The sequence below is a fragment of the Leptonotus elevatus genome, chromosome 18 (genome assembly GCF_054856555.1).
Source record: "Leptonotus elevatus isolate MCC_2025b chromosome 18, RoL_Lele_1.0, whole genome shotgun sequence".
Lineage (NCBI taxonomy): Eukaryota > Metazoa > Chordata > Actinopteri > Syngnathiformes > Syngnathidae > Leptonotus > Leptonotus elevatus.
In genome coordinates, this window is record NC_141256.1 from 9,678,177 (window position 1) to 9,696,441 (window position 18,265).

General features: G+C 38.5%; 3 protein-coding genes across 8 annotated transcripts in view; 1 reads left to right on the top strand and 2 right to left on the bottom strand.

Annotated features, from left to right (window-relative positions):
- The first annotated feature begins 69 nt into the window (after positions 1-69).
- On the top strand, positions 70-8,808 carry znf410 (zinc finger protein 410). The gene is made up of 12 exons (XM_086060999.1): positions 70-582; positions 834-920; positions 983-1,034; positions 1,327-1,459; positions 1,706-1,894; positions 2,821-3,036; positions 5,247-5,439; positions 5,981-6,162; positions 6,899-6,988; positions 7,099-7,218; positions 8,092-8,211; positions 8,317-8,808. The coding sequence occupies exons 3-12, from the start codon at positions 1,002-1,004 to the stop codon at positions 8,412-8,414; spliced, it is 1,374 nt and encodes a 457-aa protein (XP_085917125.1). The 5' UTR covers positions 70-582; positions 834-920; positions 983-1,001; the 3' UTR covers positions 8,415-8,808.
- entpd5b (ectonucleoside triphosphate diphosphohydrolase 5b) lies at positions 3,891-16,492 on the bottom strand. 5 transcript variants are annotated; one of them, XM_086060995.1, is made up of 18 exons: positions 15,122-15,427; positions 14,808-15,013; positions 13,851-13,930; positions 13,627-13,770; positions 11,919-11,994; positions 11,790-11,825; positions 11,606-11,694; positions 10,427-10,500; positions 10,163-10,215; positions 9,968-10,069; positions 9,607-9,879; positions 9,415-9,533; positions 8,573-8,717; positions 8,309-8,408; positions 7,454-7,602; positions 7,113-7,241; positions 5,220-6,082; positions 3,891-4,903 (listed from the first exon to the last, which is right to left on the bottom strand). In XM_086060995.1, exons 1-13 carry the CDS (start codon positions 15,151-15,153, stop codon positions 8,616-8,618), a joined length of 1,386 nt encoding a protein of 461 aa, XP_085917121.1. In that variant the 5' UTR covers positions 15,154-15,427; the 3' UTR covers positions 3,891-4,903; positions 5,220-6,082; positions 7,113-7,241; positions 7,454-7,602; positions 8,309-8,408; positions 8,573-8,615. The 5 variants fall into 5 exon arrangements, with proteins under 5 accessions (XP_085917121.1, XP_085917122.1, XP_085917124.1 ...); XM_086060996.1 differs by having other exon boundaries at positions 5,220-5,443; positions 5,962-6,082; positions 8,309-8,717; positions 15,122-15,426; XM_086060998.1 differs by having other exon boundaries at positions 8,309-8,717; positions 9,607-9,663; positions 9,736-9,879; positions 15,122-15,413.
- Positions 16,493-17,321: 829 nt separating this feature from the next.
- The window catches only part of LOC147158519 (methylmalonate-semialdehyde/malonate-semialdehyde dehydrogenase [acylating], mitochondrial-like), a 32,000-nt gene continuing 31,056 nt past the window's right edge, over positions 17,322-18,265 (bottom strand). For both annotated transcript variants that reach the window (XM_086060432.1, XM_086060431.1), the window contains 2 exons: positions 18,000-18,098; positions 17,322-17,915 (listed from right to left, as the gene is read on the bottom strand). In XM_086060432.1, the coding sequence (XP_085916558.1) occupies positions 17,811-17,915; positions 18,000-18,098 (204 nt within the window). In that variant the 3' untranslated portion in view covers positions 17,322-17,810. The remainder of the gene's footprint in view (positions 17,916-17,999; positions 18,099-18,265) is intronic.

Here is an 18,265-nt window from a genome sequence, read left to right on the forward strand (position 1 = left end):
TCGCAGCCCCCCCCCCCCCCCCCCCCAACTGATGATGTCTCAACTCTGAAATGCTTCGGACAACTGAGACGGACACGCTACACACTCGCACCCGTCGACGGGAACGCGCAACCGATGGGCACAAAGGCGGAAGCGCAAGAACTGGAAACCGGTCCATACTTCACAAACAGGAAACGGAAACAAAGGTGATGTGTGAAAACCAGGAAGTCGGAAGTCCCACCTCTTCCGTGGCATATACCCCATAGTACTAGTCTGTTAGTTGTTATGCTAGATGATTGGTTAACAAATCTGACGGGCAAATTTGCGACGCTCAAAACATCACTGACACGCAACTTTTGCGGAGAAGCATTGCGCTTTATATGCGGAATGATCGCCGCGATACGGGCTTCAAAGATTTCTTCCTGGATTACTTGACACAAGCTCCGGAGCCTCGGCACATGACGTCCCATCACTAGCCATAGTACGGCGCCGCTAGCTTTTAAGCTAGCAGTACTAGCCTGGGCTAGCCCTCTTGCTCGGATGTAATAAACCTCCCCACAGCCCACCCCGGCACCGTGTCAACCCAGCGACCCTTTACATAAGGTAAAACATATACTTTTGTTGTGTTATTTCATTCCAGTGCTTGAATAGTTTGTGTTGAAGTTTTTGACAGCTGGCAGGTCGGTAACTGGTGCTATGTTGCTAGTTAGCTCGCAGCTAACAACACTAGCTACCCAACACGCATAAATATTGACTTGTGGCTATTGATGTTAGCTTCGGCAACGTAATTTATTTGCATGCGTAATAAATCACAGGTGACATGTTATCTGACAGTTGACGTTTTCCCGCCGCAGCTCGGACCATGTTTGCTTCTCCGACTCCTAGATGACCACCACAAACTTGTCATGACCGACATAGAACCTCACTTCTAGCTTCTTAAGGTCAGTAGATCAATGTCATGCTCTCAAAATGTTTCTAATCGTCTCTGCTGTTTGCTTTACAGGTGACATCCAGGGAGACTCATGCTTTCCGATGAACTCGATTCCAAACCCGAGGTACACCTTAGCTATAACTTAATGACATTATAGATGGCATATTAGAACTCTTGACGCCAAAGCCAGCAAATAGGAAAATAGTAATTGGTGTGAAGGAATTACAGTGATACGTCTCAAGAACAACGGCTTGATTTAGCATGGGTTGTCCACAAACAGAATCTGGAAAGTTATTATTAAAACTTTTTTTTTTTCACTTGGAAGAAAGCATTGCCAAACAGGGGGAAGAAAATTACATTAGCGTAATATGTCCCTTTAAATTGACGCTAATAGTGTTATTTTGTCTTCCTCACAGCTGCTGGTGCAGTTTGTCCAGAACGCGTCCATCCCGCTGGTCCAGGGTCTGGAGGACCCCGAGCCCAAACAGCCCTGCCTGCCGCTGCTGACCCCGGTCGGGAGCACTCTGTGTGGACACCTGCAGATCACAGGTCACGTTATATAGTACTTATTTATAAATGATACTTTGAAGTAATATTACTATATATTTTATTTCAGTAATTAGTTGAAAATATGTAGGTGTTGCATTCTAATACACTGTCCGTTATGACAGTATATTGTTTTTTTCCCTTTTTGCTAGAAAAAATAAATAAATATATAATTTCATCGAGATGTTTTTGTAAGAAAACTTTATTTTCAATACATATTCGATAAATATTTTTTTCTTTGCTGTTCAGATGGAGCTCTTAGCCCCCCACCGGAGAGTTCCTCGTCTCTGTCAGAGCTGGGGGGCGTCTCAGAACGAACGCTAGCGGTGCAGCAGATGCACGTCGCACCTTCGCGGGCCTCGCCCAGCCCGCCGCCCATCCTCCACGACTTGCAGCAGTCAGATGGCACTTCCTACGTCCTGCTCAACTTGGCAAAAGGTACGCAGCATCACGTTTTCTTCTGAAGATACAAAACGGAGTCATTGGTTTTATTAATTGATTTTATAAATTGATAAGAATATCATTAAACTATGTCTAGACATTTATGATTTTCAAATGTCCACATTGTGGGACTAATAAAGGTTATCTTATATTTATGACAAAATATTAATAGAAACTGTTCATATACATGAACATTTTGTAAAATCTTGTGTAATATTGCATTGTGTTTATTAAAATATATTTACATATTAAAAATATAAGCCTTTTATAAATAAAAAAAATATTATAAAAAAACAAAACTTGTATCTAATATTTTAAAAATATTAGAAATGTTAAGACTATTTAAATCTTAAACTATTGCAACATTTTATATGCTTGTCTTATTTTGCTACAACATATTCTTTAACATTAGGAGCTTTTTTTTTTATTCCAAGAAAATAAAATAATATAGTTAGAAGTTTTCCAGTTTATTACAAAATGGTCTAAAATGTTGGAAACTGTATAAACTATTGGAGAAAAAAAAATCAAAAATGGTAGCCTATATAGTTGACCAAAATATAAAATATTTTATTTTATATAAACTTTATGTAGTAGTTTAGGAAATGTGCTGTAAAAAATATCAAAATCTTATTTAGTTTAAAATGTTATTGAAATGTTTCTAGTAATTATATTTTATATAATTATATTAAATATATTTTAGTGTACCAAACCCTAATAATATAATTAAATAATAATAAATAAATAAATAATTTATAATTATAATATTATTATTTATATAATTAATTAAATCATTAAGACAATTGTTTATAATAATAGTGTAAAAGGTTTTTCAGTAATTCATATTTTAAGACCCAAAACTTTGGCTGAAAAAGAAGCCGGTGCATCGTTTTCACGGAAGATTAAAATTGCGTGCATGGGCGCAGGCATCACGGCCTCCTCGGATTCCCTCATCTTCGACGCGGACGGAACGGGAGACGATGAAGACGTCCCGTCGGGGGACTACGGCTTGGACGGCATCGCACCCTGGTATCTGCGGGTACAGGAGCTGGCCCACGACAGCCTGATCGCAGCCACACGGGCACAGCTGGCACGGGACGCCAAGGCCAGTCAGGATGCCAGAGCGGCCAACGTCACCAACGGTAACAATGACATGTTTTCTTCTCATCCGCGCTAAATGCGTCTCCATCGATAAACTTTCGGAACCCTCTCATCCCATTCATCATTCATTCAGAGTCCTCCAATTCGGCGAGAAAAACAATTTGAAGAAACAGTATTCATTCCGGCTGACATCACGATAAAGATTTGCTGCTGGACTTTTTTTAGTTAGCAAAATGTGTGTGGTTTATTTGAGTGGGCTAACTATTATTGTTATTTTGCATGAGAGTGATTTTAAGTTTTATGACTGCAGTAAAATCGGAGCGATTTAGTTTGGCGATTTATACGGCAATAATTACATCTCCTGGGTACATGACTTTATAGAAAAGTGTTTTTCCTCAGATATTTCATGAATGATGGTAGGTAACATTCAGGGCCCGGTTGTTCAAAACTCGGTTATATTTTTAACCACTGGTTAAGTAGAGTAGTAACTGTTATCTTGTTGTTGAAAACTGTTAACTTTAACCGGCTGTTATTTTGCTGTTCAAGTTAACACACCTAAGGACCCCCGCTGACTTTTTAACTGTGGTTAACTTTGCGTTTGTGGCTTAATGATGCCCGTTGAGCGCAAGAAAAAGAGAGTCTATCGAGGTCTTGACTTTGACTTATGCACACGCTACCACTTAGCAGTAATACAATGCCAAGTCTCATGCTAAGTCAAAAGAGAAAGAATAAAATTTTGTTTTTTTAAGACGAGTTCTAAAAATAGACAAAATGGATGAATGGGATTGCCCAACATTTAGTGGGAGGTGATTCCAAAAAGAGGTTACATGTGATGTTTCTTGTTTGCTTTCACGTCAATAATCAAACAGACAACACAATGAATAGTGGCTAATTAATACATTTTAATTTATAAGTAAAACATTTTTAAATACATTTTAATTTAAACAATTACAAATACTAGTAATAGCTACAAATATTAGATGAAAAATACACACATATTAGTGTGTGTGAACACAAAAAGACAATTCAAAACTATTCTATCAAAAGATTACACAAAAATACAAATCAGTCACACAAAAAAAGACAAAAATATGAGGAACAAACATATCCAACATTATATGCTACAAAAATATTGGCAAAAATATTACACAAAATATTCACTGAATATACACACAGTAGAAAACAAATAAATTAGAATGAATAAAAATTTCACAAAAACTCCTAAATTGCTTCAACCATTGATTGAATAACGTTTTCTTCGTCAGCAGAAAAGTGCCAGGGGTCGTTTGGATAGTATCCATTTCTTTTGCCGACCCGGAAGTAAACAAAAGGAGGAATTGTGGGATATATCGGTGCTAACCAGTGACGTATACGACAGCATGGTTAACTTTGACGGTGCCGTTAACAAACAGTGTGACTAACCGTGTTTTCAGCAACGCATAATTAACGGCTGGTTAGTTAACAGCGGGTTAAGAATTCAACCACCGGTTAGGGGTTAAACAGTGGTTAAAATAACCGAGAATTGAACAACTGGGCCCAGGTTTTTCTAATATTGTGGTTAACTATTATGCTATTGTTAACTCATTCATTGCATAGTACTTGTAATTAGCATGGTGTCAATTTGGCAGATTTCTGTGGAACAGAATCCCATGACGTAACCCAGAGCTAAAATTAGAAAGCTGACTTAAAGACGTACACTTTACTTGAAAGACGGAGGCGAGCAGAATGAGGTCAGAGCTGAGATGAAGCGAGAAGCGTAATCAGCGACGACTCGGAACACTTTTCGACGCCTCTCATCGCAAGTCTGGAGATCACAACCAATTTGTAGGCCCGTCCGCATGCTCGGCACGTCTTCATCTGCAGTAATAAGCGCTTGTGGGACCCGCGGCGGGTTTCTGAGATCAGGACCTGGAAGATAAATATTTACAAGTGACACCCAAGGTCTGCGGTTCATCTTTGAACTCCCCGTGAGGTTAGAAAAGCGCTCCCGGCTTTAGTTGTGTTTACGCTGAGAAAGTTTGGTAAAGTAGTTCTTCAACTTTTCCCCACTCTTTATAATCCTAATGCTAATTAAGCATAACTACCACGTAATATCTCTCTAAATGTCATAGGAATAAAACAAATTAAAAAACATCCATAACAAATTGACTTTTTTGGGGAGAAAAGTTATCTTTACAAGAACAAAGATTTATTGAGGTTACATGGTCTTGAGTGGATGACGCACCCGCTGACAGGCTTGTCCGTTGCCTAGGCGACCACATGCACACCTCGCCTTTGGGCGGCGACGAGCGAGAGGCCACCCCGCCGTTGCTGCCGCTGCCGCTGCCGCCAGCTCGGACCGGGCGCCCCCTGGCCAGCCGGCAGATCCTCCGCTGCTCTTTTGAGGGCTGCTGCAGGACCTTCACCTGGCCCGCTCACCTCAAGTACCATCTCAAAACACACAGGTGACTGACCAGACAACACGGCTTTCATTTGAAAGGGGTTAAAAAAAATTTTTACAAAAAGTTACAGCTTTGGACCTTGGGACAAAATGGGGAAAAGAAACTGAACCCATCTTTTAATTAAAAAAATTCTCAATTGTGTCATCAGTGATGTTTTAACAATTAAATTAAAAAAGAGAAATCTTACTTCACTATGGGAACTAAAAACATGAAAAATGGACTAATTAAAGTTCAAGTAAATGAAGTTTCGGCCTAATTATATGAGTCCCCTTGGCCTCCCTGTTGTTGTTGTTTTGTTTTTTTAACAGCTTGAACAAGAAATGAAACGGTGCTTATCGTTATGATTTTGCACCCCAAGCGTAGCAATAACACAATAAACAAAGCAAATGTTTTGTAAATTGTCCAATATGTGTTTAGCGGCCCCCGTTTGGCAATAAAAAGGCCTCGCACCGACACTAATGCAACAATTTTGGCTATATATCGATCCTTGAAAGGGCTCAAAATGGGAGTGTGTGTCTCTCTTACCAGTGCCGTTTGTTGTCAGGAACGACCGCATGTTCCGCTGCGTGGCGGAGGGCTGCGGCAAGAGCTTCTACGTGCTGCAGCGTCTTCAGGTGCACATGAGGACGCACAGCGGCGACAAGCCCTTTGTATGCAAGGAGAACAATTGCGGAAAGAAGTTCACCACGGCCGGAAACCTCAAGAACCACAAACGCGTGCATACCGGTGAGCAAACGCACGTGAATAAGGGGATGATTGACTCGCCAAGCGCGAGGTTTGACCAGTCAGCGGCTTTGGTGTGGCGACCACTCATATTTTATTCAGTGTGACCTTCAGGTTATTTAACGGAGCGTTCCGGTCCACAGATTAACAGAGGAGCCATTGTCCATTGTTATGACACCTTAGCACCAATGGGGAACATTACATTTCTCACACACAAGCAACTCTTCACTTTGAGATATAGATATATATTTTTTTGTACTTGGCTTTTCGAAATAGAAGGCGTTGATTTATTTTTTGCTTTGAAACAACAAAACGACATTGCTTTGAGAACAGCCTGCCATCTTAATGCTAAAATAAGGTAAAATGTCATTGCGATGCTAACGGTTAGCATCGATAGTCACAGTTTTCGAACCCGTTGAGCAATGGCTATTTGCAACAAACTGTATGTAGACAGACAATACAACAAAAATGCACATATTAACCCTCTTTTGAAAAATAAACAATGTCTTCCTGAGTCACTTCTTCCTTTGTGTCTGCCCCCCAGTGGCCAAAGTGGGCACAACAAAACGGATGGCGTCATTAAATCATGTACAAACGACTTAAAATCTTTACATTCTCCTCAATGACATTATTAAGTACAACATTTAACTCGTATCCCAAGGCATCGCTTGTACTAGTTTTCTATTTCCATACACTTCCTGCAACTTTGTCATATATATATATATGTGTGTGTGTATAGGAGAGAAGCCTTTTGTGTGTGAAGCAGATGGCTGTGGGCGCTCCTTTGCCGAGTATTCCAGTCTGAGAAAACACATGCTCGTACATTCTGGTCAGTGAAATGAGTGGCACCCACGCACATCTACACCCCCCCCCCCCCCCGCTACCCTTTCACCATATGTTTGTGTGAGTGACGTGTTACCCATGTTGTGTATGACCCAGGTGAGAAGCCTCACCAGTGTGGGATCTGCGGGAAGACGTTCTCTCAGTCCGGAAGCAGGAACGTCCATATAAGGAGGCGCCACGGGGAGGAAGGCCTCGCAGCAGAAAGCAGGGAAACAGGTCTTGAGACGCAAAGATGTTTCCTACAAATGTTCATGGGAAGGATTTAAACCCAGAACCTCTTGACTGAGAGGCACAGATTCTAACCACTAGTGCACAATGCCACCTAAAAAGTTTTTAGACACCATGGCCCAGCACAGGTGCTAATCACTAGTCCACTTTACATAAATAAATATTCATTTAGCATCACTTCCTTAAAATGAACCCAGAAAAGCCTGAGATTTGAACGTAGCACCTCTCAACTGTGAGGCATGACGTCTACCACGCTTCACCCGGGCGTACAGAGCGGTGGAAAAGCGCCATCTTCTCTCTTTTTGGCTGACCAATCCGCAGGCTCGAGTGCATCGAGCTCCTCCCCTTTAGTTACGCCAGTATGCTAGGTACCTTTAAAAGAAGAAGAAAAAAAAGTGTACTGCTGGGTTTGGCTCTCTTGTGATGAGCACTAATCAACTTAAAAAGGGCGACACGCGTTTTCATGCGGCAGATCAAAATGAGCTCTTCCTCTGGCACGCTCATTTATTTATCAGCACAAAAGCGTCACGGGGGGATTGCGAGGCAGGCAGACGGGCTCCGGAAATAAGCGCTTCCATTCCAGCACGCGCGCGCTAATTGAACAAGATGTGCTTAAATCTGGATTTTATACAGCGTGTGTGGGTTGAAACAATGATAGCAGACAGATACAAGCTGGAATTACACACTGCAGACAGGCTGTGGGAGCCGTTAAATTAACACTGTGCAAACTCGAGGCCCGCGGGCCAGATTCGGCCCTCCGTGTCATTTTATGTGGCCCCTGTGAGAACGTAACAATTTTTCCTTGAACATATGTACATACATGCGTGATAAAAGCATAATGTGAATTTTTTTGTGTTACAGGAGAGGCCCTCACACGCAGCAGCCTCCTGGAGGCCGACGGCGAGAGTAGCGGTGGCCTGGTTGCCATGGCTACCAGCGTGGACGCCGTCAACCTCCATCATGCCATGCTCAGGTCACCAGGTAGGTGGGCTGAGGTTGTTGTTGTTTTTAGTTAAAACAAAAAAAAACGACTTTGAAACTAAGTGTAATTGCGCGAGTCCTTGACATGACCACTTACTGCTTCAGGTCCAGCAGACTCCGTGAGCGTTCTCTCTTCGCCACATCAACTGGTCACCATGACGACGGAGGGCACCACCTATGGAGACGTGGTGGCGCTGCTGTAGAAAGGAGACTTGTGACTCTTGTATATAATCAATAAGAAAGATGATGGTTTTATTTTTTCCTTGTTGGGGGGTAAAAGTGTAAAATGACATTTGTATAAGAAAGAAAAGTCCCAAAGAAGATGCAAGACGGGTTTTTAGAAAAATAACATTCATGTTACCTCTTCAAACATGTCAAGTTACATGCAAAGCGTGGGGAACTTTTTAACAAGCTCCGCCTCTTCGGTGTGTTTGGAGGTTTTCAAAGTGATCCAATATGGCGCCCAGTGCCCAACTGGCTTCCACGTTGCTCACTTTCTTGCACAGCTACCAACAAAACAGACAACCAAATAACTCCAATGCCTTTTTGTATTTATTCAAATAAAAATGAAGTGGGGGAAAACGTTTTTCTGGTTTGGTTATGCAAAGTTGATTTATTTGAAGTGCTTCAACTATTTTGCTCATCAGTCTGTTAACTTTGTGCTTTTACACCAGAGCCTCCTCCTAACTTCCGATTTTTGAATCATGATCTTCCTAAATTACTTTTGATAAAAAAAATTATAATTCAATATAATTTGTCGACTACAGCTTTATTAATTTTAGAACATTTTACCGCATTTTCTTCCTCAATTTGTGTCTTTTTTTTATTTTTATTTTTATTATTTTCCTAAATTTTGATGCCTCATTGTCCCAATTTTTGTTTTAATTTTCCTAAATTTTGAGGCCTACTTTTCCAATTCCAAAGTTTCATTTTAGTAACTTTTGAAACATACTTTTGCCAACTTTATTTAAAATTTCCACCAATCTTTGTCACGTTTGAGGCATTATTTTCATGTTTTTATAAAGTCTTTCCCTCAAAATGTGTAACTTATAAGGCATCATTTCTCCACATTTACTTATTTCAACCCAAAATTTTGCATTGCTTTTGAGTCATCATTTTCCCCATTATTTAAATGTATTTTCCCAAATGTTGGTAAATTTGAGCCAACACATTTTTTGTGTGTATTTGTTTGTCATCGCTCACCTGCAGCGCTGTGTTGTCGTTGAAGCGTAAGCCGTCAGTCAGCAGACAACTGATGTACGTCAAGTCCAGACACAGGAAAGGGCTGACGGGAAAATCATCCTTACTTGTCTCCTTGCACACTGAAGAACACACACAAAGTCATTAGCATCATTTATTTTATGAATATTATCCAATATGATGATGTCAGCTCACCTTCCTTGGCTCTCCTCTTGAAGTCTCGGACCTCCAGCCTTCCTCCGTGGACCTCGTCTGCAATGGTAAGGAGATGCGCATTCTCCAAAATCATAAATAATAGCAGAAATGGACAAAATGTGTGCGTACCTATGAGGTGCGCATCCACAGCACAGTCAAAGTAATAGGAGAAAGCGTAGAAAAGAGTCACATGATCTTTAAAACGAGGATGATGGACGATCCCTTTGACCGTCTTCAACACGTCCTCATAACACGCCGTGTATCCCGACGCACCTGAACGCAACATTGACACTGTATCGTGACGCGGCCGCATTCATGAAGTCATTGTTTTGTGTTGTTCTGTGGCTTAAATTGAGCTCACCATCTGGGTCTCCGCTCACTTGGTAGGTTTCTCCTCCAAAGCTCCACTCGCCCTGGAACCTTTTGGGCAGACACGGACTTTTGAAAACTGCACTTGACACACCTGTGGTAGTACATGCAAATACACACACGCGCGTGAATAGTTTGTTGCTACTCGTGAATGATTTGTTGAATTAAAAAAATTAAAAAACAGTACTGCGAGCGCGCAGCGTAGAGAGTCGCGCTGCCATCAGTCCGTTGCCAAGGTAACTGCGGGACAACAAGGCGGGATTGTTAACGACGACAAGCAAGCCAGTAAATAAATATCTCACCCTCGTGACTCACAATAAACACATTCGAGTGACATTTTCAAGTTAGCACGTCAAAGTGTTTGTGATCCAAATACGAGTCAGTGACATTTAGAGCCGTCAATCTATTGACAAAGTGAAGACGATTTAATTGTCGTCGTGGTGGTGTTTACCTGTGAGTGTTCAAGTGGAAGGAGGAGTTAAACATGTCCACTCTGACAACGTCGTCTTTTTCTACACTGCAGTCCTGCACACACACCGACAACAAATTTCAATCTGCAACAAAAGGACACTCGTTTGCTTGACTTGCATGATGTCAGGTCAGATATCGGTTTAGTCATCAAGTCAAGTCATCTCCGATTTCTGTATTTTTTGGGAGGAAGCGTAATATTTTTGTCATTTTAGCATATAACGTTTTTGTGTTGAATTGTTGGAATATTTGCATACATTTTTGTCCATGTTCTTTTGTTTTTGCTTGAAATGTTACTTTATTTTTAAAATGTAAATATTTGATAGTAATATTTGTTTATTCTATTGTAGGTATTCAAATACTTGTGTTTTTTATTTATTTGTTTATTAGTATTTTTGCATGTTTCATCTAATTTTTGTGTGTGTTTTTTCCATATTTTCATATGAAAGAATGAATTTGTGGTCTCGCATTTATGCAGTATTTTATAGTATTTCTTCTAAAATAGTATATACACACAAAGGACAGAACATTCTAAAATGTCATTAAACTCGGTTTGTTTAAATCAAAACCAATTTTCCGATTCAAATCGTTTTTCATTACAACCCTCATATATATATATATATATATATATATATATATATATACACACATCAGATAATTTTTCAAATATTAAAAAAAATCCTGAGCTCTAGTAAAAAAAAGAAACGAAGAGAAAATAAATAAATAAATAAAAATCAAATTAAACCGAATCCAACATGTATATTTCTTATCAAAATAATAGTTAAAATAAATACCTTTGTTGTAGTATTTTATTCAAATATTTTTCAATTTCTCAGCCAATATTTTTTTTTATGTGACATTTCTCTATTTTTGCAATATTTGTATTTTGTACTTTTTGTCTATCCAACCATCCAAACATTTCAAAAATATTTTGGGTAATATTTTGAGCATTATTGGTTTGTCTGTCAAATCATTCAATATTTGTAAATGTGTATTTATTGATTTTATATTCAAGCTTTATTCGTTTATCTAATGGAATAATTAACTGTAACAAAAGATTAGTATTAAAACAATACAAGTAATTATTTGATTAAATCGGTAAAGTGCTTATAATTTTGTTGTTCAGAAACGTACCAAATGTTTTGACCGTCATTTGACTTACTGCGCATTTGGGCGAAAAGGTGATCTGTGTGGATGCTCCCCCCAAATCCAAGATTCCCACCGTCTGCTCCGTGAGCGCGTGAAGGTGACCTGAAAACACGTTCGCTCCATTAGATGTTCCCTTCAAAGGACACACACGAGCCAAAAATATCAAGTCCCAGTAGACGGGCTGCGGGAGAACTCACCAGACAGGAAGTTCACCGTCACCCACGCTAGGATTCCTACATTTGAAAACATTGGTGGAAAAAAAAAAGAGTCAGCTGCGACCAATCAATGATCTCTTCACATGAAGTGATTGGTCACCGCGGTGTGACCTTCGCTCGTGCCGTCCATGATGCCCACGCTGTTATCCGGTACCAAAAATGACGAGTCGTCAAACACGTGCTGAACCTTGAGGAGGAGGAAAGACGACCTGATTGAAATGCTATCCGCTGTAATTGGGTTCATTAATTCCCAGTGAGGGGGAGGAGGAATAAAGTATCTTTCCAGGGTGCCCTGGGGCCGTTAATTACTATTCGTTCGTCTGCCACACCAAAACGCGCGTCACTCTGACAACACCTCCGCTCACACTCCACGCTGTGCTTCGACACGCTCATGTCGGTTACAAGACCGCATCTCCAGCGAAAACAGATGCACGAATTAGGTAGCATGTATGCACGTCATTTACATGCAGCGTTTTGAGTGTGATACTTTTGCTTTTAGGATAAAGAGGTTCAGAAAATGGATGGATGGGACTTTTTTTTCTTCATGTTGAATTTTAGTATTTTTGTATGTGCTATAATACTTTTGCTGAGATTTATTATTTAAAAGAATGGTTCATTTGAATTTTTTATCTAATATTCTTAATTTTTTTGACTACTTTCATTAAAAAAAATTGTTTCCATTGAATACAGTACTTTTGTATTTTGTAATATTCATGTATTTATTGGTGCAATATTTTTGTCCTATATAAATGTCTCATCATCATTTTAATGTTTGTTTTGGTACTTTTCATCTTGTACTTTTTTTTCCCCCTTATAGTTTAAGATCTTTGTATTTTTTCCATAAAAGTGTTAGAAACATTTTTTTGCCCTATATTTTAGATTTTTTTTTAGTATTTGGCTGTTTTTCATCTGATGTTTGTACTGTATATTTATAAAATCTTTTCTTTTCTTTTTTGAAAGTATTTTTGTCTAATTTGTTTTCTGTGTGCATCTGTGGTAAAATTATGTATTACTTTCTAATAATTCTTTAATTTTTATTTCCCCAATACGTTTAGTTAAAAAAAAATATTGTTCCTTTATTTCATATCTATTATCTATTAACATTTGTATTTTCCCCCAAAATATCGTACTTGTTGCATTGAATTATATGATCGTTTATTATTAGTGTATTCAATTTTACTTATATTTTTTGTTTCTAATATAAATTTTAACATGTCATCTAATATTTTTTGTCTAATTATTATCATTTTATTTTGTCTAATTTCACATTTTTCCTAATATTCTATATTTTCCATCTAAAACGTATTTTCATCAAATATTTAAATTTTGTTTTTTGTTTTAAATACAAAAATCTATTTTTATTTTCTCAAATGTTTCATCCTATATTTTTGCAGACTTGACATAATTTTTTTTATTTTTTCTGTAATATTTTTACAGTTTCTTCTAACATTGCAAAATATTTGATCAAATGTTCATTTGTTAATATTTTAATTTCCCCCCTAATATTTACAGTCATATATTTGGTAATAATATATTCATATATAACATATTCCATTCACACTCATGTTCCTGCCACCAGTGTGTGGGAACTGAAGCCGCGCTGTTGCCTGTAAGTCAGGCACATTTTCAAGGTACGCCAACAATGGCTCAGTAGCACAAGTGCCTCAAAGTTGTGAGGTCAAGGGTTCGAATCTTGGCGCCGGCCGTCCAGTGTGAAGTTGATAAATTCTCTCCGTTTTTGTGCGGGTTTACATCATAATTATGATTGGTGGAATGTACAGTAGTGCATGTTGACAATACTAAGTGCCCTAAGAATCACCTGACTTAGAAGAGCTTGGGCTTTGTCTGGAGACATCAGTCGAAGTCCCGCAGTAGCTCTCAGCATCACTGGAGTGTTTTTCCACTGCGAAGGAGGCACCGTGCACTTGGCCACCTCCAACAGTGTCCTCACGGAGTGTGCGGCCTGCACAAAACACACACCCACAATAACATCTCATACCAACCGGGACCTCTCAAAAATGTTGTATCCAGCCATCAACTCACCGACTCCGGAGAGTGCACGTGCGCTGACAGACCAGGCTTCACCGAGTGGAACGTCTCATTGTCTAATATGGGCAGGGCATCTACAAGAGACAACACGCACACACGTACACATCAGTAGAAGAACAAGCCGACGATAAATGGTGGAATACAGCCCTGGGGACGCTAATATTTGTCTTTGTATTTTTGTCAAACATTTTTATTTACCAATATATATTTTCCCCCATTGTTAATATTTTTTATTAACGTGCAATATAGTTGTGTATTGTTCATTTTAGGTCTATGTGTTTGTATTTTCTGTCTGTAGTTTTAGTGTTTTTACTCATTTTTAATTAAAAACAAACAAACCATTTGTTTCTGTACAGAATTATATATTTCAGCATTTTCTCCATATTTTTGGCAAACATTTTTGCATTTTATGTAACAAATATCAGTCTGTATTTTAGCTATTTTTGTCAGGACAAAATATATCAATATTTTTATCTAATATTATTGTATATTGCATCTAATGTTTTTTAATTATTTCTAATATTTATGCATGTTTTATCATATATATATATATATATATATATATAATGCTTTGTATTTGTTGTATAATTTTCTCTAGTTATTTAGATTTTTTTTCATCAAATACTTATAAATTTGTCATATTTTTTCCTGATTTTTGATAAATATTTTGTCGTAAGCCATAGCGTGTTTGTATTTCATCAAAATGCTAGCATTTATTTTTGCTATTTTTGTCAATACTTGCAAATATATATATATATAGTCATATGCAAGTATTTATATAATATCTGGGTATATTTCAATGAATATTTTTCTACACTTTTTAAAAAACAATTTTTTAAAAATCTGTATGTAATTCATCTGGTAATTCATTCATGGTAGTATGGTTTTTATTTTTTTCAAAATATAATTCCCCCCCCAAATGTTTTTAAATTGTGTAGTTTTCATCAGGACCTGCTTGGTTGTGAACAAAAGCATAGACGTGGATGCGCGTCCCCGTACTGCCCGCATCAAACATAACCGCGTAGACTCGGCTGTGGTTGGCTGTTTGGTGGAGCATGGCGGATGGATGGCCGCCGCCGCCGCAGACATCTGTCCACTCCTGAGACCCGTTGGCGACCGCCAGTACAACCAGCAACAGGAACAGCTTCATCTTCACTCTGAAGGACGAAGACCAGAGAGGCACAGTTACTCAAGGTACTTTAATATAACATACTTGAGTATTAATGCTACTTTTACTCTGTTACATTGAGCTACATTCCACTCACTTACGCAAGCCTGCATGTATTATTGCTTGCATGATGTATTTGTTGTGGTTTGTCACACCTCTGATCTGGACAACCTGTTAGCATTAGCACATGAATGACGCGAGTTACGCGACATGTCATTAGGCAGCGGGACGAGCTACAGGGGAGCGACCGCTTAGTGTGTTAGTGTCAAATCAATGCTCCTGCTTGCTGTCAACATGCTGTCGGCAGGAACAGGAACATGAGAGAGTTGGATCGACTGTGTCAATCATTGCAACTCCAGTAACACGTTTTAACTGTACAAGTGAGGTCTTAAGTCACTTTTTTAACCTTGTGATGGCTATATGTGTGGAAAATTCATTCAGTCCTGTTTTATAATTCTAACAAATTTAAGTATTCATATTTCGATGGATTAAGACATCATACATTAGCATCTGTTTGTTTAAATCAATTAATATCATATTTGTTATTTTATATATAATAAAATATCTAATATTTTTTCTAATTTAGATATTGCCAAGTAATAGTTCTATTTTTACCACATTTTTGTGAAATATTTTATTGAATTTTGTAGTTTATTAAATATTGATGTACATTTTATTTTGTCATAATTTTGTATTTTTTTCAATCGTCTGAATTTAGCATTTCTTTGTATTCATATATATATTTTTCTATTTTACCCCATTTTCGCTATTCCACGTAGGCCTTTAGCCAGAACAAATATTGAATAATAATAATAATCTAAAATATGGCAAAAGGTCGCTATAATATATTTATAGTATAAAAGTATATGTTCACAGTAGTTCATATGGGGAAAATAACACATTCTATACAGAAATAAATATTAAAATACATTTTAATATTACTATACCTAAACTACAAGACAATCGTTTAAATGGGGAAATAATACACTTTTTAATAATTAAAAGCAGACAACATATCTCTGAATAAATTAGTTGGTCGAAGTTGCTTAATTTTGAGTTTTGTCAATTAAATAAGAAAAAAAAAGAGCTGAGGTCGCGGGTGACGCTCGGCGTTTAAATATCGAAACACACCGTTTCACTTACACACTCTAGTATATAAGATTATTTCCCTAAATTAAACTACAAAAAGGACATTTATCTATTTCAACAGTCGGCAGTCTTATTTCCCCCAACTTTTCGCTAGCTAGCGACGACATGCTAGCTCAAGAAAAACACGTCCAACTAAACCCAAACTTAAAAGCCTTAAAAAAAACGAACAACGTCGAATAAAGACAACTGTAGCTGACATATTGGGTAGTAAAAAAAAGTAGTGAAAAACGAAAACACGGTTGGGTCTCACCATGATGTTCCTCTGACAACAGAGTAACGTTTCCGTTAGCAAAGCTGTGACGTCACGGGTTCCACAAAATAAAAGACAACATTCGTTGAAACAAGAATGTCATTTATTTTAAATGCAAAGTATTTTTTTAATAAGTACATATTATAAATAAAATTCCCAGGTAAGTAATAGCAGTTGCGTAATATTAAAGCACATAAATATAGTGTTACAAATCTTTACATTTTTATTGTAATATACAGTGTCGGGTTTGTGCTTTGTAGCGTAAGGATATAAAAACGGTACAAAGACAAAGTATGAAGGAAGAAAGCTAGTAAAAGAGGAAGGCTGAAGGAAGAATAGAAGTATGAAGGAAGAAGGGAAGGCATAAAGGAACAAAGGAACAAAGTAGGAAAAAAGGAAGGAAAGAACAGTAAAAATTATTATGGGATGTGAAGAAAGCAAGAACTGCTGAAGAAAGAAGGGAAGAATTTAAGCATGAAGGAAGAAAGGAGGTAAGGAAAGAGACATAGAAAGGAATAAGGTAAGGATGAAAAGTAGCCTGAAGGAAGGATGAAGGGAGAAAGGAGGGAAGAAAAGAAAAAAGGATGATGGAATTAAAATGGGAAAGACGAGAGAAAGTCTGAAGGAGGGAAGGGAGGGCAAAAGGAAGGATTGGCTCTACGATCCTAATGAGGAACAGCAGTATAGAAACCCAGAAAACGGATGGATGGATTTTATCATGTTAATAATGCTCACTTCGATGATCAATTAACTAATGAAGATGTCAATGCAGGACAATGTCAGCACAGATTAGCCTTTGTATCATTTGGCTGACACATTTGCGCGAGCCTTGTAAAGCTACAATACAGTGTGTGACATAACTCAGTGAAAGAAAGAGAAACAGACGACACATCAGGAATACCAAGAAAACCGCTACAATTTATTGCCATTAAACTTCAACCTGACAAATAGCGGACAGCATTAGGCCTTACAGAGGGTGCAGGAAGTATCACAGATCAAAGTGTGTGGTCACATTTAGTATGGAACTGCAAGTAAACCTACATACATATCATGTGATGCGTGCGCTGCGAAGCTCTCGTCGGCGGAAGACGACTTATGTGACTGCTTGGAGGTTAATCCTGATCTTTGATTGCTCCTGCAGGCTTAAAAGGAACGACAGCAGACATATCACGAAAAGGATTCAACTTGTCGTACAATACCGATGAGGACCGACAACACTTTCTCCATAGGAGGCGCGTGGATGACGACTTTGTTTTAGTAAAACCACCAACGAAATCAATCTTCTACATTTAAAAAAAAAAAAAAAAAAAAAAAATGCCTTCCACCATCCCCCCGTCATGTTTTTTTTAAGGCACATGTCAAAGTCCCCGAAGGCATCGCAGGAGGTTTAGCGTCCCATTGTCGGCATGGTGACAGCCGGGGTCGTGACGGTGGCGTCCTCGGCTTTCCACTGCGACGTCACCGTCTTGATCTGCGTGTAGAACTGGATGCCCTACACGAAGAAATGGGCAACAACGCGCTTAGACTCATGAATCTACTTTTTGGTGGTGGACGTACTCTTTTGAAGATTTCGGACCTGTTTGCCGTAGAAGTTGGTGTCTCCCCTGAACGAGCCTCTGGAGCCGGTGAAAGAGAACATGGGCAGGGGGACGGGAATGGGAACGTTCACGCCAATCTGCGGAAAAACCACAAATTACTGTCAGTAAATCGTACATGCACGCAAGGTTCGTAGGCTTCAAGATCTTTCATCACCTGACTGTTGGCGGTAAATAACATTTACACAAATATAAACAAGATTACTTCTATGTGATTTGATCTTATGCATTTGTATTGTACTTTACA

Excerpts from the sequence above, each read along its gene's own strand:
- znf410 (XM_086060999.1), top strand. The coding sequence starts at position 1,002 with ATGCTTTCCGATGAACTCGATTCCAAACCCGAG. Across the intron at positions 1,035-1,326 it reads AACTCGATTCCAAACCCGAG|CTGCTGGTGCAGTTTGTCCA; the intron begins GTACACCTTAGC and ends TCTTCCTCACAG. Across the intron at positions 7,219-8,091 it reads AGCAGAAAGCAGGGAAACAG|GAGAGGCCCTCACACGCAGC; the intron begins GTCTTGAGACGC and ends TTTGTGTTACAG.
- entpd5b (XM_086060995.1), bottom strand. The coding sequence starts at position 15,153 with ATGCAAGCAATAATACATGCAGGCTTGCGTAA. Across the intron at positions 11,695-11,789 it reads GACGGTGAACTTCCTGTCTG|GTCACCTTCACGCGCTCACG; the intron begins GTGAGTTCTCCC and ends ACGTGTTTTCAG. Across the intron at positions 10,216-10,426 it reads TTCCACTTGAACACTCACAG|TTACCTTGGCAACGGACTGA; the intron begins GTAAACACCACC and ends GTTGTCCCGCAG.